The 18058-nt window shown below is 48.8% G+C and overlaps 1 protein-coding gene across 8 annotated transcripts in view; it reads right to left on the minus strand.

Moving 5' to 3' along the window:
• The window catches only part of tmco4 (transmembrane and coiled-coil domains 4), a 101154-nt gene that overhangs the window by 3961 nt on the left and 79135 nt on the right, over nucleotides 1-18058 (minus strand). The window contains exon 14 of one of the 8 annotated variants that reach the window (XR_015073524.1): nucleotides 11091-11211. The exons of 5 other annotated variants lie outside the window; for them this stretch is intronic. Coding sequence is in view for 2 of the 3 variants with exons in the window: in XM_085967059.1 (XP_085823185.1) it covers nucleotides 11097-11207 (111 nt within the window). In the remaining variant the exon portion in view is untranslated. Of the gene's footprint in view, nucleotides 1-6395; nucleotides 6493-11090; nucleotides 11212-18058 lie in introns of those variants that run through there. 2 more of the 8 variants (XM_085967059.1, XM_085967060.1) reach the window with 2 other exon arrangements.

The raw sequence follows: 18058 nt of genomic DNA on the forward strand, positions 1-18058 counted from the left end.
ACATAGGCCGGAGAAGGATACTCAATGGGTGGGGTAGAGTCCATGATAGGGTAGATCGTACATGGGCTGTGGAAAGAGCAGGTCTGATGGGCCTAATGGCTTTTTCTCAGTCCGTATGTTCTATAAATTAGTTTTATAGAAAGACACTAAAGATTGCCACAGGGACTGAGAGATTGTGATGACAGTTTCAGTGATGTGTGCAGACAAGCTGTTCCACACGCAGACTGAATCCTATTTCCCCAAGCTGCCATATTCATTTCATTAACTAATTATTTCACTCGCAAAACAAACTGGCTGGAAAGTGCCTAAATTTTCCCTGTGTGTCTAAATATTTCTCAGATTCAATTTGTTTACTATAATTAATGCAACTCACACGTTAACACCTCACAAATACCTTACACCAAGGTTCATATGACTCAAGCGATTATGAGAAGGAACGATTGTGATTTTGTTGCTGTTTACTGACAGATTAAGTGACCAGCGGCAAAGGTTGAATGTTTTACTCACTCCATCACTTTTTGAAAACCAAAACTGTTGGAGTCTTTGACTTCTATCGTCAATCTTTGTATTTTTTTTCCGCCCTCTCCTGAAGCCATCAATTGTTGCTGAGGTACAGTGCCACAGACGCTGGCCAAACTCCTTCAAGTAGCCATTTTTCATGTGTGAGCCGAGGCACTCATTGTCAACTGGCTATTTTATTGAGGGAAGCATCATAACCAAGCCTGATCTTTTTCTAACTTATTGTCCATGATGGAATAAATGGCAAAACAACTTTAGCATTGATATAAGTAAATTTGGCTGTTAAAATTAAGAACCATTATTACTTTAGGAGTCCAGGTTAATTTAGGACAGAGTCAGAAGTGTGAGCAGCTACACATCCTTTTAAAGTTCTGGCACAGATTTCACTACTTTATCAAGGTATGGCCTTTCACCCGGTGTCCAGCACTGTTAGACTGGGCCTTTTACTTGATGCCCTACACTTGTGGGGCTTGGTCCTTCACTTGCTGTCCTGCACTGTGTGGTTGAGCTTTGACCTGCTGTCCTGCACTGTATAGCTCGGTCTGTCACATGGTGTCCTGCACTGTATGGCTCGGTCTGTCATGTGGTGTCCTGCACTGTATAGCTCGGTCTGTCATGTGGTGTCCTGCACTGTGTAGCTCGGTCTGTCATGTGGTGTCCTGCACTGTATAGCTCGGTCTGTCATGTGGTGTCCTGCACTGTGTAGTTCGGTCTGTCATGTGGTGTCCTGCACGGTGTAGTTCGGTCTGTCATGTGGTGTCCTGCACTGTGTAGCTCGGTCTGTCATGTGGTGTCCTGCACTGTGTAGTTCGGTCTGTCATGTGGTGTCCTGCACTGTGTAGTTCGGTCTGTCATGTGGTGTCCTGCATTGTGTAGTTCGGTCGGTCACGTGGTGTCCTGCATTGTGTAGCTCGGTCTGTCACGTGGTGTCCTGCACTGTATAGCTCGGTCTGTCACATGGTGTCCTGCATTGTGTAGCTCGGTCTGTCACGTGGTGTCCTGCACTGTATAGCTCGGTCTGTCATGTGGTGTCCTGCACTGTGTAGTTCGGCTGGTCACGTGGTGTCCTGCACTGTATAGCTCGGTCTGTCATGTGGTGTCCTGCACTGTATAGCTCGGTCTGTCACGTGGTGTCCTGCACTGTATAGCTCGGTCTGTCACATGGTGTCCTGCACTGTATAGCTCGGTCTGTCATGTGGTGTCCTGCACTGTGTAGTTCGGTCGGTCACGTGGTGTCCTGCATTGTGTAGCTCGGTCTGTCATGTGGTGTCCTGCACTGTATAGCTCGGTCTGTCATGTGGTGTCCTGCACTGTATAGCTCGGTCTGTCATGTGGTGTCCTGCACTGTATAGCTCGGTCTGTCATGTGGTGTCCTGCACTGTATAGCTCGGCCGGTCACGTGGTGTCCTGCACTGTATAGCTTGGTCTGTCATGTGGTGTCCTGCACTGTGTAGTTCGGTCTGTCACGTGGTGTCCTGCATTGTGTAGCTCGGTCTGTCATGTGGTGTCCTGCACGGTGTAGTTCGGTCTGTCATGTGGTGTCCTGCACTGTGTAGCTCGGTCTGTCATGTGGTGTCCTGCACTGTGTAGTTCGGTCTGTCATGTGGTGTCCTGCACTGTGTAGTTCGGTCTGTCATGTGGTGTCCTGCATTGTGTAGTTCGGTCGGTCACGTGGTGTCCTGCATTGTGTAGCTCGGTCTGTCACGTGGTGTCCTGCACTGTATAGCTCGGTGATGCACTATCAATTGCTACAAAAGACTGGAGATTGAGAAAGTAATAAACAGGCTTTTATTACCAAAGAACAGAGCATGCCTCTTGTGGTTGCCTGGTATCCAAAAGGGCCGGAGGCTTCTGAGCAGCGACCTTTATACCCAGCCATGAGGGTGGAGCCAGGGGCGGAGTCAGCTGAGGCATGCACAGACAAGTACAACAATATGCAAGAGTGAACAACAGTACTAACAGTGAACAACAATACTAACAACAGTGGTTTACCACATTCACCCCTTGTTTAGAATTGAGTCCGGCGGGGTGAAGTGCACTAAACATTCGTGTACTGAAGTCTATCAGGAGGCCATGTAAGCCGTCCTGAGCGTCGCAGCAGCGGCGGTGATGGTGCAGCATCCAACGGTGAACCCGGTGTCTCGTTCAGAGGAGGTGTAGCAGGTGGCGGACCCTGGGGCTGCTGCATGCCGTCTACAGGGGTCAGAGCATGGGTAATGGGAGGTAGCGATGGTGGTCTCTCAGAGGCACCCGAAGGTGCGAGGTCTCGTGCGGGGACTGTGTCCTGGGGGTAGGCAGGAGTAGCGGTGGGTGGCGAAGAGGGTGTTTCAGGAGCACCTGCAGGTGCGAGGTCTCGAATGGAGACTGTGTCCTCCCGCCCGTCCGGGTACACCACGTAAGCATACTGCGGGTTGGCGTGGAGGAGGCTCACCCTCTCGACCAGGGGGTCCGCCTTATGGGTCCTCACGTGCTTCCGCAGTAGGACGGGACCTGGAGAAGTCAGCCATGTTGGTAGCGAAATCCCCGACGTGGACTTCCTGGGGAAGGAGAACATTCTCTCGTGAGGAGTGGCATTGGTGGGTGTACAGAGCAGCGACCGAATGGAATGGAGCGCCGCAGGGAGGACCTCCTGCCAGCGGGAGGTCGGAAGGCCCTTAGATTTTAAGTTTAAAAGGACTGCCTTCCAGACTGTCGCATTCTCCCTTTCCACCTGGCCGTTACCCCGGGGGTTGTAGCTGGTGGTCCTGCTTGTAGCAATGCCTCTCGCGAGCAGGTACTGCCGAAGTTCGTCGCTCATAAAAGATGAGCCCCTGTCGCTATGGATATAGCTAGGGAAACCGAACAAGGCGAAGAGGTCATTCAGACATTTAATGACCGTGGTACTGGTCATGTCCGAGCAAGGGATGGCAAACGGGAAACGGGAGTACTCATCAATTATATTGAGGAAGTACACATTGCGGTCAGAGGAGGGGAGGGGCCCTTTAAAATCGATGCTCAGCCGCTCGAAGGGGCGCGTGGCTTTGATCAGGCTCGCTCTGTCTGGCCTATAAAAATGCGGCTTGCACTCGGCACAGATCTGGCAGTTCCTGGTCATGGTCCTGACCTCCTCGATGGAGTAGGGCAGGTTACGGGATTTGATAAAATGGAAGAACCTGGTGACCCCCGGGTGGCAGAGGTCATTGTGGAGGGTCTGTAGCCTATCAACCTGCGCGTTGGCGCACGTACCACGTGATAGGGCATCTGGGGGCTCATTGAGTTTCCCGGGCCGGTACAAGATATCGTAATTGTAGGTGGAGAGTTCGATTCTCCACCTTAAGATCTTGTCATTCTTGATTTTGCCCCGCTGCTTATTATGAAACATAAAAGCCACTGAACGCTGGTCAGTGAGCAGGGTAAATCGTTTTCCGGCCAGGTAATGCCGCCAATGTCGCACGGCTTCCACAATGGCCTGGGCCTCCTTTTCGACAGAGGAGTGTCGAATCTCGGGGCCCTGGAGGGTCCTTGAGAAAAAGGCCACGGGTCTCCCCGCCTGGTTAAGGGTTGCAGCTAGGGCAAAGTCGGATGCGTCGCTCTCCACTTGAAAAGGAAGGGACTCATCCACAGCGTGCATTGTGGCCTTCGCAATGTCTCCTTTTATGAGAGTGAAGGCTGCACAGGCCTCTGCTGTCAGGGGGAAGGAGGCGGACTTGATGAGGGGTCGGGCTTTATCCGCATAGTTGGGCACCCACTGAGCATAGTAAGAGAAAAACCCCAGGCATCTCTTCAGTGCTTTCTGGCAGTGGGGGAGGGGGAGCTCCATAAGGGGGCGCATTCTATCGGGGTCTGGGCCGATGACTCCGTTCTCCACTACGCAGCCAAGAATAGCAAGGCGCGTAGTACGAAACATACATTTGTCTTTGTTGTATGTGAGATTCAGCCGCTGGGCCGTCCGGAGGAATTTCTCTAGATTAACGTCGTGGTCCTGCTGGTCGTGGCCGCAGATGGTGACGTTGTCTAGATATGGGAAAGTGGCCTGGAGCGCGTTCTGGTCAACCATCCGGTCCATCTCCCGTTGGAAGACAGAAACTCCGTTGGTGACGCCGAAGGGAACTCTGAGAAAGTGATAGAGCCGACCGTCAGCTTCAAAAGCTGTGTACTGGCGGTCCTCAGCCCTGATGGGGAGCTGGTGGTATGCCGACTTCAGATCAATCGTCGAGAACACCCGGTATTGTGCTATCTGATTGACCATGTCAGATATGCGGGGGAGTGGGTATGCATCTAGTTGGGTGTAGCGATTGATCGTCTGGCTGTAGTCAATAACTAGGCGCTGTTTTTCGCCAGTCTTCACTACCACCACTTGTGCTCGCCATGGGCTGGTGCTACTTTCAATAATCCCTTCCTTCAGGAGTCTCGCTACCTCAGATTTAATGAAGCTCCTATCCCCAACACTGTAACGCCTGCTTTTGGTAGCGATGGGCTTACAGTCGCGGGTGAGGTTAGCGAACAAGGAGGGGGGGGGGACTTTAAGGGTGGAGAGGCTGCAAATGGTGCACGGCGGGCGATTTAAAAGCTGCTGGCTGCAGACTGTGAGTGGGGGGAGGGGTCCGTCATACGCTAATGTGACACTCTTAAGGTGGCACTGAAAATCCAACCCCAGTAGAACGGCAGCGCAGAGATGGGGCAGGACCAGAAGTTTAAAATTTTGTATTCTGTGCCCCTTACTGAAAGGGTCACTACACAGTAGCCACCGACGTCCGCTGACTGGGCTTTGGAAGCCAAAGAGATCCGATGGCGCGTCGGCAGGACCGGGAGAGAGTAACTGCGCACCGTGTCGGGGTGGATAAAGCTCTCCGTGCTCCCGCTGTCAAAAAGGCAGGTAGTGGCGCGGCCGTTTACCGTAATATCCATCATGGACCTGGACAGTTGATGAGGGAGAGATTGGTCCAGCGTCACGGAGGCCAGCGTATGGTCGAGCGAGTCGATGTGGTCGTCAGATGAGGCGGTGGTTGAGTCCGGGTCCCCCGTGGTTGAAGTCGGAGGCGTCCAAGATGGCGGACAAAATGGCGGCGCCCACGGTCCCAATCCCCACGCGGCTGGGGGAGCCCAAGATGGCGGACAAGATGGCTGCGCCCACGGTTCGCACGCAGCGCTGCTGGCGTTAGCGGTCTTCCCTTTGCAGGCGCTAACGTAGTGACCTTTCTTCCCGCAGCCGGAGCAGGTAGCATTCTTCGCGGGGCAGCGTGCTCTAGGGTGTTTAGCTTGGCCACAAAAATAGCATTTTGTGCCTTGGACATCGCTGCAGCAGTCGGAGGTGGCGGTCCCATGGCCCAAGATTGCGGCGTCCACGGCGCGGGGCGATGAGGGGAAAAAGCGTCCATATTTCTGTGGGCCGCGTCGAGCGAGAGCGCGAGGGACACTGCCTTTGTCAGGTCTATTTCACCCTTCTCCAGCAGCCTCTGCCGGGAGTAGTCGGACCTTAGACCCGCAACGAAAGCGTCTCGTATCAGTCCCTCCGCATGTGCCGCGGCCGATACTTCCTTGCAGTCGCAGCCGCGTCCGAGTACCCGCAGTGCCCGTAGGAAGGCTTCCACCGATTCCCCGGGCTGCTGTCTGCGAGATCTTAAAAGGTGCCTGGCATAGACCGTGTTAACCGGGCGTGCATACTGCCCTTTCAGTAGGTCGATAGCCGCCGCGTAGGTCGTCGCATCTTGGATTAAAGTATAGACTTGGTGGCTCACCTTCGAGGCCAGGATTTTCAGTTTATTTTCATCAAGAGTCACGGTCGAGGCTTCCAGATACGCCTCAAAGCAACGCAGCCATTGTGCGAATTTAGTCGACGAACCCGCTTCTTGGGGGTCTAGGTCCAGGCATGTTGGTCTGAGGGCTCGCAGCAGCGCCTGCTGCTCAGCGTTTTGCGCCATCGGTTGATCAGCATCCGCAGCCAACATTTAACTTTGGTAATAAAATTGATGCACTATCAATTGCTACAAAAGACTGGAGATTGAGAAAGTAATAAACAGGCTTTTATTACCAAAGAACAGAGCATGCCTCTTGTGGTTGCCTGGTATCCAAAAGGGCCGGAGGCTTCTGAGCAGCGACCTTTATACCCAGCCATGAGGGTGGAGCCAGGGGCGGAGTCAGCTGAGGCATGCACAGACAAGTACAACAATATGCAAGAGTGAACAACAGTACTAACAGTGAACAACAATACTAACAACAGTGGTTTACCACACTCGGTCTGTCACATGGTGTCCTGCATTGTGTAGCTCGGTCTGTCACGTGGTGTCCTGCACTGTATAGCTCGGTCTGTCATGTGGTGTCCTGCACTGTGTAGTTCGGCTGGTCACGTGGTGTCCTGCACTGTATAGCTCGGTCTGTCATGTGGTGTCCTGCACTGTATAGCTCGGTCTGTCACGTGGTGTCCTGCACTGTATAGCTCGGTCTGTCACATGGTGTCCTGCACTGTATAGCTCGGTCTGTCATGTGGTGTCCTGCACTGTGTAGTTCGGTCGGTCACGTGGTGTCCTGCATTGTGTAGCTCGGTCTGTCATGTGGTGTCCTGCACTGTATAGCTCGGTCTGTCATGTGGTGTCCTGCACTGTATAGCTCGGTCTGTCATGTGGTGTCCTGCACTGTATAGCTCGGTCTGTCATGTGGTGTCCTGCACTGTATAGCTCGGCCGGTCACGTGGTGTCCTGCACTGTATAGCTTGGTCTGTCATGTGGTGTCCTGCACTGTGTAGTTCGGTCTGTCACGTGGTGTCCTGCATTGTGTAGCTCGGTCTGTCATGTGGTGTCCTGCACTGTGTAGTTCGGTCTGTCACGTGGTGTCCTGCACTGTATAGCTCGGTCTGTCACGTGGTGTCCTGCACTGTGTAGCTCAGTCTGTCACGTGGTGTCCTGCACTGTATAGCTCGGTCTGTCATGTGGTGTCCTGCACTGTGTAGCTCAGTCTGTCATGTGGTGTCCTGCACTGTGTAGTTCGGTCGGTCACGTGGTGTCCTGCATTGTGTAGCTCGGTCTGTCATGTGGTGTCCTGCACTGTGTAGTTCGGTCTGTCATGTGGTGTCCTGCACTGTGTAGCTCAGTCTGTCACGTGGTGTCCTGCACTGTATAGCTCGGTCTGTCATGTGGTGTCCTGCATTGTGTAGCTCGGTCTGTCATGTGGTGTCCTGCACTGTGTAGTTCGGTCTGTCACGTGGTGTCCTGCATTGTGTAGCTCGGTCTGTCATGTGGTGTCCTGCACTGTGTAGTTCAGTCTGTCATGTGGTGTCCTGCACTGTGTAGTTCGGTCGGTCACGTGGTGTCCTGCACTGTGTAGTTCGGTCTGTCACGTGGTGTCCTGCACTGTATAGCTCGGTCTGTCATGTGGTGTCCTGCACTGTGTAGTTCAGTCTGTCACGTGGTGTCCTGCACTGTGTAGTTCGGTCGGTCACGTGGTGTCCTGCACTGTGTAGTTCGGTCGGTCACGTGGTGTCCTGCATTGTGTAGCTCGGTCTGTCACGTGGTGTCCTGCATTGTGTAGCTCGGTCTGTCACGTGGTGTCCTGCATTGTGTAGCTCAGTCTGTCACGTGGTGTCCTGCACTGTGTAGCTCAGTCTGTCATGTGGTGTCCTGCATTGTGTAGTTCGGTCGGTCACGTGGTGTCCTGCATTGTGTAGTTCGGTCTGTCACGTGGTGTCCTGCATTGTGTAGCTCAGTCTGTCATGTGGTGTCCTGCATTGTGTAGTTTGGTCTGGCACGTGGTGTCCTGCATTGTGTAGTTTGGTCTGTCACGTGGTGTCCTGCATTGTGTAGCTCAGTCTGTCATGTGGTGTCCTGCATTGTGTAGTTTGGTCTGTCACGTGGTGTCCTGCATTGTGTAGCTCGGTCTGTCATGTGGTGTCCCGTATTGTGAGCCTCTAAAAATTCCTTCCAACCTTCAAATAGCTCCATTGTACATGCTCTTCCAATTCCCTGCATTCTCACCGAGTTGAAATCCAGAATTATGCCACCACCTCCTAGTCTAACTCAATTTTTTCCCAGGAATTCAAAACTGTCAAACTCCTAACCCCATTTAGTCTTCCCTTCCTCCTATAATTGACAGGTTTCAAAAACCCAAGCTTGGTGTCACTTAATCACTACTTTCTGATTTACCTTATCTTCTTTCCTACTTTTTTGAACCTTGCTGGTGTCCTACACCGTGAGGCTTGGCCCTTCCCCTGGTGTCCTGCACCGTGAGGCTTGGCCCTTCCCCTGGTGTCCTGCACCGTGAGGCTTGGCCCTTCCCCTGGTGTCCTGCACCGTGAGGCTTGGCCCTTCCCCTGGTGTCCTGCACCGTGAGGCTTGGCCCTTCCCCTGGTGTCCTGCACCGTGAGGCTTGGCCCTTCCCCTGGTGTCCTGCACGGAGGGGCTTGGCCCTTCCCTGGTGTCCTGCACCGTGAGGCTGGGCCCTTCCCCCGGTGTCCTGCACTGTGAGGCTTGGCTCTTCCCCTGGTGTCCTGCACTGTGGGCCTTGATCTTTATATACATTACAATTTGGGTGCAGCCTTTCATCCAGTGCAGTGCACTGTGGGGCGTGGCACTCTACAATGATTTCTCAATTAAAAAAAAAATTGGCCTCCACGTCACTGGGTTCAGGAGGGGGAAACCAGCCTGAGTTCTTCTTGCTCACTGTACAATATCCCATATAAAGTCATGTGTGTGGACACTGGGTGAAGAAAGGATTGGCTTTGGTTGTGAGGTCCTTCACAGTTGAACAGCCTACTCATGAAGAATGTTCACTTGGGCAAGGTACTCCAGGGTGACTGGCACTTCTGGAACTGTACCCTATCAAGGGTCAGTGCCTGTGAAACCAGTACCCCAGAGAAGGCCAGCACTTTCAGGAGAGGAGGGGAGAAAAATGGAAAAAGAAAATCACAAGGAAAAAGGGGTGAATGAGTTGATGTGAGCTAGAAGAGCACTATTACTCGCATTAAGAGTGTAATACAACTTGCAATTATGATTCTTCATCAAGAGTTGAATTGTGAGAGAGATTAGCAAAGTGAGAAGGAACCCGAGTATAGTCTAGCCTGAACTGGAGTTTGGCACTGAAGTGCAGTTGGCTTGAAACTACATTAAGTTATTTGAGTCCTTTCAGTCCATTTATCATGGCAGCACAGTGGAAACCAGTGTTGTAAAATTTGCAAGATGTGCCATTTCTGGGAACCATAAGTGCCCAGGACAACCTGGAAATATCTTCAGGTGGATTCAAAAGTTATTGAACTTGAGGCACTCTGCTGTAAATGGGAGGATGAAAGGTCCTTAGAGCACACACTGTAGGAGGTGATGACCCCAAATCTAGAAAGGAATAGGGAGGCAGACAAAGGAAAATGGGTGACTATCTTCTGGGGTGGGGTGGGGGGCGAGAGGAGAGAGGGGAGAATGACTGGGGAAACTTTCAGGGGCTTGAAATTGCCTACAAGGATATAGTATTGGATATTATGACAGATGAGGCTAATGGCTCAAGGTGGGTGAGGGGAAGAAGTGATATTGTTGAGAAAAGGCAAATGTTAGTTAAAGGGGATTCTATCATTAGACAGATAGATAACTTTTTTTGCAGCCCTTTTCTGTTGCCTCCCAAGTGCCAGGGTAAATAACAGTATGGGCGGAAAAGATTCTGGAAAGGGAGGGTGAACAGCTCGAAGTTGTGGAACCAATAACATACGGAAGAGCAGGATGAATGGAGCTCTTGAAAACAGAGTTTGAGGAATTAAGATTTTCAGATTAAAAAGCAGAACCTCCAGGTCAATGATCTCAGGATTACTCCCGGTGCCACACCATGTTAGAGAGAAGCACATCATATTGTGGCTGGACAGATGGCGTAGAGGGAGGGTTTGAGATTTCTAAGGCACTGGATGCGTTACAGACAGAGGAAAGTTTTACAGATGGGATGGGCATCACCTAAACCAACATCATTGTACTAGTAGAGAGGGTAAATCGTGCAGGGAGAAGGATTTAAACTAGCAAAGCAGGGGAAGAGACAGATCTTAGAGCATATGGGCGGAGTGGCTAAGCAGTCTAAATGAATAAACTCTGGACAGAGCGCTGTGGAAAGATGGACTTTAGGGAGAAACAGTGAAAGAATGAAGAAAAAATAGAAAGGCGAAAATTTTATGACGCCTATGAATGTGTCAGGGTTGCAGTGTTTATATGTGAATGTGCAAAACATTAGAAAAAAAGTCAGGGAATTAGGGGCACCAGTTACGATGGAGGAACATGATGTAGCCTCGACAGGAACTTGGCTAAATATTTTCCGGAGAGATAGAGAAGGGAAAAAAAGGGAAGAGGGGTGGACTTATTAATTAAAAAGATACAGGAAACTCTTTATTATCCGGCACCAACGGGACCAGCGTGGTGCCGGTTTATCAGAAAGTCCGGATTACAGAGAGGTATAGTTTAAAAGGTACGAGAGCGCCGTACACAGCAACAAATCCAGGCTTCCCTGTTGCTTAGCAACATGTGCAGGAACTCCGGCCACAGACCAAGCGCCCCTGTTGCTTAGCAACAAGTGCACGAACCCCAGTTACACAGCCACAGATCCAGGAACTGCTACTAATATGAAGTAAAACTTACCTGAACCTACTCCTGAATTTTGCCGGTTAACAGAGGTTTCTGGTTATTTAGGTGCCGGTTAAAAGAGTTTCCTGTAATTGCAGCCACTGAAAGGAAAGTTTGTATTGATGGTGGTACCTGTCTGGTTAAAGTTAGGAAATAGTAAGGAATCTGCTACTATAAGAGGAGTATATTATAAAGAAATTTGTTGATGATTCTGCTATACCCATTTACACCTCTTCTAGACCCATCTTTTGTTTCTTTACTTGTCCCATTACCATCTCCTTTTGCTTTGTACAATCATACCTCGTCATTTAATCGCTCCTGCCTTCCACCGTCACAGACCTTCCCTTTTGTTCTTTCCTCCCCATCCCAACTTTCCCCGCCGCTGCACTTGCTTAAAATCTGTTATATCTCTAACTTTTTACAGTTCTGACAAAAGGTCATCGACCTGAAATGTTTCCCTCTCCACAGATGCTGCCTGACCTGCCGAGTATTTCCAGCATTTTCTGTTTTTATTTCAGATTTGCAGCATCCGCAGTATTTTACTTTTGTGATAATGAAATTTGTGGTTGGAAGAGAGTTGTAAATATGGGTGGAATTTATCTATCCCAAGGTAGACTTTGTGGTCAAAATGGGGGAGGGGTTCTTAGAATGCATCCAGGACTGTTTCCTTAATCAGTATGTTGCGTGCCCAACAAGGAAGTATGCAGTGTTAGATATGTTCTAGGTAACAAAGTAGGACAACCTGAAGCTTGGAGAACCCTTGGGAATCTCTTTTCTAGATAGATAGCAGGTGCAGTTCAATGCAGAAAAATGTGAAAAATGGGAAAAAAAGAGTGGGAGTAAGTTAACCTAAATGGTGAGACTCTTAACAGAGTGGAAGAAGAGAGCGATTTAGGGGTACAGTTACATAGATCTGAGGAGGGGCGGTTGGTGAGAAGGTCACGGAAGGAGGAGCGGCTGGTGAGCAGGCCCGGGCGTTGGGCTGAAGATTGTCGGACAGGAGGAATGGTGGAAATGGAATGGCGGCGCGCACCGACGCAGCGGCTTTGCTTCTCCCAGTCATGGGAGCTTGCAAGATCACATTTCGTTGTTCATGTACTTGTGCAATGACAATAAAGTTGAATTATTATTATTATTAAAAGTGGGAGCGCAGGTTAAAAAGGCAAGTTGAATTCTGGTATTTATATGTAGGGGCAAGCAAGTGATGCTGAATTTGTGCAAGGCATTGTTTAGGCCACAGCTGAAGTATTATATGCAGCTCCTTTGAATCCCATTACAGAAAGGATAATCGAGCCATGGAAAGGCTACAGCAAAGATTCACTGGAATTATACTAGGAATGTGAGATGATATTAAGAAAACCTCCAAAAAATTGGAGCTTTTTCCACTAGAACAAAGACTATTAAGAAGGGATCTAATAGAGGCTTTTAAAATTATAAAAGGTACCGAGAGAGTAAACCGTGAAAGATTGTTGGTACTGGTTGGCAAATCATTAACAAAGGGTGTAGACTCAGGATTATCACTAGGGGGAGTTAGAAGATTTTTTTCATATGGAGGGTTATTAAAACATGGAATGCTTTCCAACAAGTGGCTATTGAGGCTGAGACTATAACATAATATAAAAGGTAATTGGAGAAGTATTTGAAAAGGAAGAATATAAAAGCAGAATTAGACAGATCCAGTTGAAGAGCTAGTCCTGGCAGAGGCACAATTGGGTTAACGGACTCCTTCTGTCCTGTATATTCTTTGATTTTATGAAAAAGATCTATGTATGTGTTCTAACCACACGAGGAAACGAATTAAAATAAAATCAGGTGGAAATGAAATCATTCAACCACAAGCAATACAGAGACATTCTCCAGCAATGTCCTTGTGAAGGGCTTTATGTCACAATCCCATTTGGTCTCTGCCATGATATTCCTAGACAGTGGTGACATTACTCTATGTAAAACACTAATTTTAAAATGGGGTCCAAGCAGATTCAATAGTAACTTTCAAAAGGGAATTGGATTATATATTGGAAAGGAAAAAATTGCAGGACTATGGGGAAAGAGCAGGGGAGTGGGACTAATTGGAGAGCTCTTTCAAAGAGCCAGCACAGGCACAATGGGCCAAATGACCTCCTGTGTTGTAAAATTCTAGGACCCTGGGGGGTCTGCAAGGGGACCCCAGGAGTTCATTGCATTTCTGTATTTGCTGACTTACTAGTTCTCAAAGCCAAACTGGATTGCAAAGGATTTATTTTTTGCACTTTGTTGCCAATGTAACTGAAAATATTCCAACAGGAAATTAAAGCCCCCCCTATCTGCAGCCTTTCATCCAAACCCTTTACACATGTACAAAATCAAATACTTAAAGATAATTGGAACAATTTGCATGTGGTAAATATTCCTATCCTCAGTGTAATTAAGCCCTGTATATCTGCACAGCAAAAACATCCTTCAACATCTTTACAAGGAATAAAACTGCACTCTGATAAATGTTTTCCCTGTGACCCCTGAATGTTTGACTATGTATAGGGTGTTCCCTTTCTGCATTCTGTTCCTCGCCCAACTATATAGAACTTTCCACGGTTTTGTGGATTGTGCTCTGGGGTTTATTCAGTGAGAGACAAATTTTCCATTGGCACAGTGCAGCGAGGACCATCTCTCTACTGAGCATGGATGGACACCTGCTTGTCATTCTGAACTGGCCCAACTCATTAGTTGCTAATGATAAGCATGTGCGAGTGTTGGTCTCGACAGTAAGAGAGCAAAGCCAACTCTCTGACCTCACAGTAACAAGACATTGAAAGGCCACACTTTAACCTCACCATAACAGGATATTCAAAGCCAACACTTTAACCCTCACAGTTAACAGGACGCTTAAAGCCAACACACTAATCTCACAGTAAGAGAACACAAAGCTAATACACTAACTTCACTATAATAGGACACCCAGAGCCGACACACTGATTTCACAGTAACGACACTCAAAAGACAATACACTAATGTCATGGCAACAGGGGACTCAAAGCCAACACTATGATCAATAGTTATTTTTTCTGCGTTTTGAAAGACAGAGAACAAACTGCTTCCTTTTGCAGAGAAAAAAAAATTCAAACTAGGAGCTAAACCAAATCTTTACACATCTCATTACAAACAGATGGTTCATATATCCCATCTACAGCCAGTGTAAGCTTCTGCCTCTCCACAAATAAACAGGTTGGATCTGTTGCTCGGATGCATGTTTTATTTTCCGAGAATTAAAATAGAACAAAACAAAGCAGCTATGTCTTGGCATTTAATGATGGGGTCAAAAATGGACTCCATTTGCAAACATATAAGCACATCTAAGCACATAGAACGGCAATAGATTGGGAGAAGGGGAAGTGCAACGAGACCTGGGTGTCCTTGTGCACCAGTCGCTGAAGGTAAGCATGCAGGTGCAGCAGGCGGTTAAGAAGGCAAATGGTATGTTGGCCTTCGTAGCGAGAGGATTCCAGTACAGGAACAAGGATGTCTTGCTGCAGTTGTACAGGGCCTTGGTGAGACCACATCTTGAGTATTGTGTGCAGTTTTGGTCGCCTTATCGGAGGATGGATGTTCTTGCCATGGAGGGAGTGCAGCGAAGATTCACCAAACTGATACCTGGGATGGCAGGAATGACGTATGAGGAGAGATTGGGTCGATTGGGCTTATACTCGCTGGAGTTTAGAAGAATGAGAGGGGATCTCATTGAAACTTATAAAATTCTAACAGGACTAGACAGACTAGATGCAGGAAGGATGTTCCCGATGGCTGGGGAGTCCAGAACCAGGGGTCACAGTCTAAGGATAAGGGGTAAGCCATTTAGGACAGAGATGAGGAGGAATTACTTCACCCAGAGAGTGGTGAACCTGTGGAATTCTCTACCACAGAAGGCTGTGGAGGCCAATTCATTAAATATATTCAAGGAGTTAGATATATTTCTTAAAGGCTAAAGGGATCAAGGGATATGGGAAGGCAGGGACAGGGTACTGAATTTGGATGATCAGCCATGATCGCATTGAATGGCGGAGCAGGCTCGAGGGGCCGAATGGCCTACTCCTGCTCCTATCTTCTATGTTTCTATAATGTCTATCAATGTTTTGGGATATATGCTACATAGTGTAGAGTACATTAAATTGGACTTGGGCCATTTTATCACATCACTGTTTAAAATTTGATTTGATGCCAAGAAAGAATACATTTTGAGCAGTTTGATTAACAGATTTAGACAGTTGTGATTACCTCCCACCTACCCCCATAATCGAACATCCTGCCGACACTCACTGTCTAGACTCACACTAAGAGTGGCCACTTGGGTAAGGTCCTGGAGCACAGGCACCTGCTGTACAATATTACCCCAGTGAAGGACTTGTGCCTTCATGAGAAGGCAGGCTGGCAAAAAAAAACATTGAAGTGAAAATAATGAGCGCTGTGTAAGATTTAAAACAGCATACAATACTAACAGCAATTCTGCTATTGAGGTCAGCGTGAATTCGTATTAACAGTGAAAATCAGCATGACTGACTTAACAGTCTGGTACAGGAAACTTTCGATTTACCGGCACCTAAATAACCGGAAATCTCGGTTAACCGGCAAAATTCAGGAGTAGGTTCAGGTAACTTTTATTACTTGCCTTCCTCCATCTGTTGCTGTGCAAGGATGTGGCTGCAGCTGTTGCTAAGCTACAGAGACGCTTGCAACTTGTGGCCATTGTTCTGAACCTGACAGGGTTTGTTGCTTTACACGGAGCTCTCAGCTCTGTATCTTTTACTATAGCTTTCGGTTATCTGGAATTTTTGATGAACCGGCACCACGTCGGTCCCATCCGTGCCAGATAACAAAAAGTTTCCTGTAACAGGTTTAACATTTTTGTATCATGGTATTTCCTAATCAGACTTTCGTTTTGTGTCAGTTCATTCATTTATGACCCAGCGTCACAGCCTCTTCCCACCACATCAGACGGAGAACCATGTAACATTCAGCGCTGTTATGGTAAAATGCAGCAGTGAAACACAAGTGGTGTTGACGGAAATGAAAACTGTGATGTTAAAATGTGAACAGGAAGCATTAGAAACAGGAAAAGTGCTGAAAAAAACAGTGGTATCAAAACAATGAATGATGCCCAGGGTGTGTCAGAAATTACCACACACCGCCAGTCTATTTGGGCTTCAGTTAGCTCCCAACAATACTTCATTTTCAAACCAACATTTAAATTGTGTAGAAAACCCCCAGCAGAACAGCGTCTTACAGGGAACTATCTCTCCTTCTTGCTGTGTGGATTAACGGAGGTTATACACTCACTGCTAAAATGAGCACCCCGCACATTAACACATACTGGTGTGCACACAAGCTACACCTCAACACTGGCATATGCTGGTGGGCACAGTACACTGCAAGTACTGATGTGCACTCCCATTACACTAGTGGCCTGCGCTTGAGCACATGCTGAGTTTTTTGTTATTCGCTTATGGGATGTGGGCGTCGCTGGCAAGGCCAGCATTTATTGCCCATCCCTAATTGCCCTCGAGGTGGTGGTGGTGGTGAGCCACCTTCTTGAACCGCTGCAGTTCGTGTGGTGAAGGTACCCCCACAATGCTGTTAGGGAGGGAGCTCCAGGATTTTGACCCAGCGACGATGAAGGATCGGCGATATACTTCTAAGTCAGGATGGTGTGTGACTTGGAGGGGAACTTGGAGGGGGTGGTGTTCCCATGCTCCTGCTGCCCTTGTCCTTCTAGATGGAAGTGGTCATGGGTTTGGGAGGTATTGCCGAAGAAGCCTTGGCGAGTTGCTGCAGTGCATCTTGTAGATGGTACACACTGCAGCCACGGTGCGCCGGTGGCGGAGGGAGTGAATGTTTAAGGTGGTGGATGGGGTGCCAATCAAACAGGCTGCTTTGTCCTGGATGGTGTCGAGCTTCTTGAGTGTTGTTGCAGCTGCACTAATCCAGGCAAGTGGAGAGTATTCCATTACACTCCTTACTTGCACCTTGTAGATGGTGGAAAGGCTTTGGGGAGTCAGGAGGTGAGACACTCACCGCAGAATACCCAGCCTCTGACCTGCTCTTGTTGCCACAGTATTTATGTGGCTGGTCCAGTTAAATTTCTGGTCAATGGTGACCCCCAGGATGTCGATGGTGGGGGATTCAGCGATGGTAATGCCGTTGAATGTCAAGGGGAGGTGGTTAGACTCTCGCTTGTTGGAGATAGTCATTGCCTGGCACTTCTGTAGCGCGAATGTTACCTGCCACTTATCAGCCCAAGCCTGAACGTCGTCCAGGTCTTGTTGCATGCGGGCATGGAGTGCCTCATTATCTGAGGAGTTGTGAATGGCGCTGAACACGGTGCAGTCATCAGCGAACGTTCCCATTTCTGACCTTTGTTGGAGGGAAGGTCATTGATGAAGCAGCTGAAGATGGTTGGACCTAGGACACTGCCCTGAGGAACTCCTGCAGCGATGTCCAGGGGCTGTGATGATTGACCTTCAACCACCACAACCATCTTCCTTTGTGCTAGGTATGACTCCAGCCAGTGGAGCGTTTCCCCCCCCCCCCCCGATTCCCATTGACTTCAGTTTTACGAGGGCTCCTTGATGCCACACACGGTCAAATGCTGCCTTGATGTCAAGGGCAGTCACTCTCACCTCACCTCTGGAATTCAGCTCCTTTGTCAATGTTTGGACCAAGGCTGTAATGAGGTCGGGAGCCGAGTGGTCTTGCCGCACACTGCAGGCCGACACACGAACACATGCTGGCGTGTGCACACAGTACACTGGACACAAACAGCTGGTGACATGGCAGAACACCCCTTCATTGCTGCCACTAGCATTGCCTGGCTTATATAAAGATAAAAAGGAAATAAACCAACAACCTATCCCAGATCCAACTATCTGTCAGTGCATTTTGCCTGTAATTCAATCTCAGCTTCTGCTGACACTTATAAGCCACTTGTGAAGTGCTCTTGTACTTTAGGATGTCAC

Source organism: Somniosus microcephalus, chromosome 25 (assembly GCF_052327205.1).
Source record: "Somniosus microcephalus isolate GS21.2 chromosome 25, FLI_Smic_1.0, whole genome shotgun sequence".
Taxonomy (NCBI): domain Eukaryota; kingdom Metazoa; phylum Chordata; class Chondrichthyes; order Squaliformes; family Somniosidae; genus Somniosus; species Somniosus microcephalus.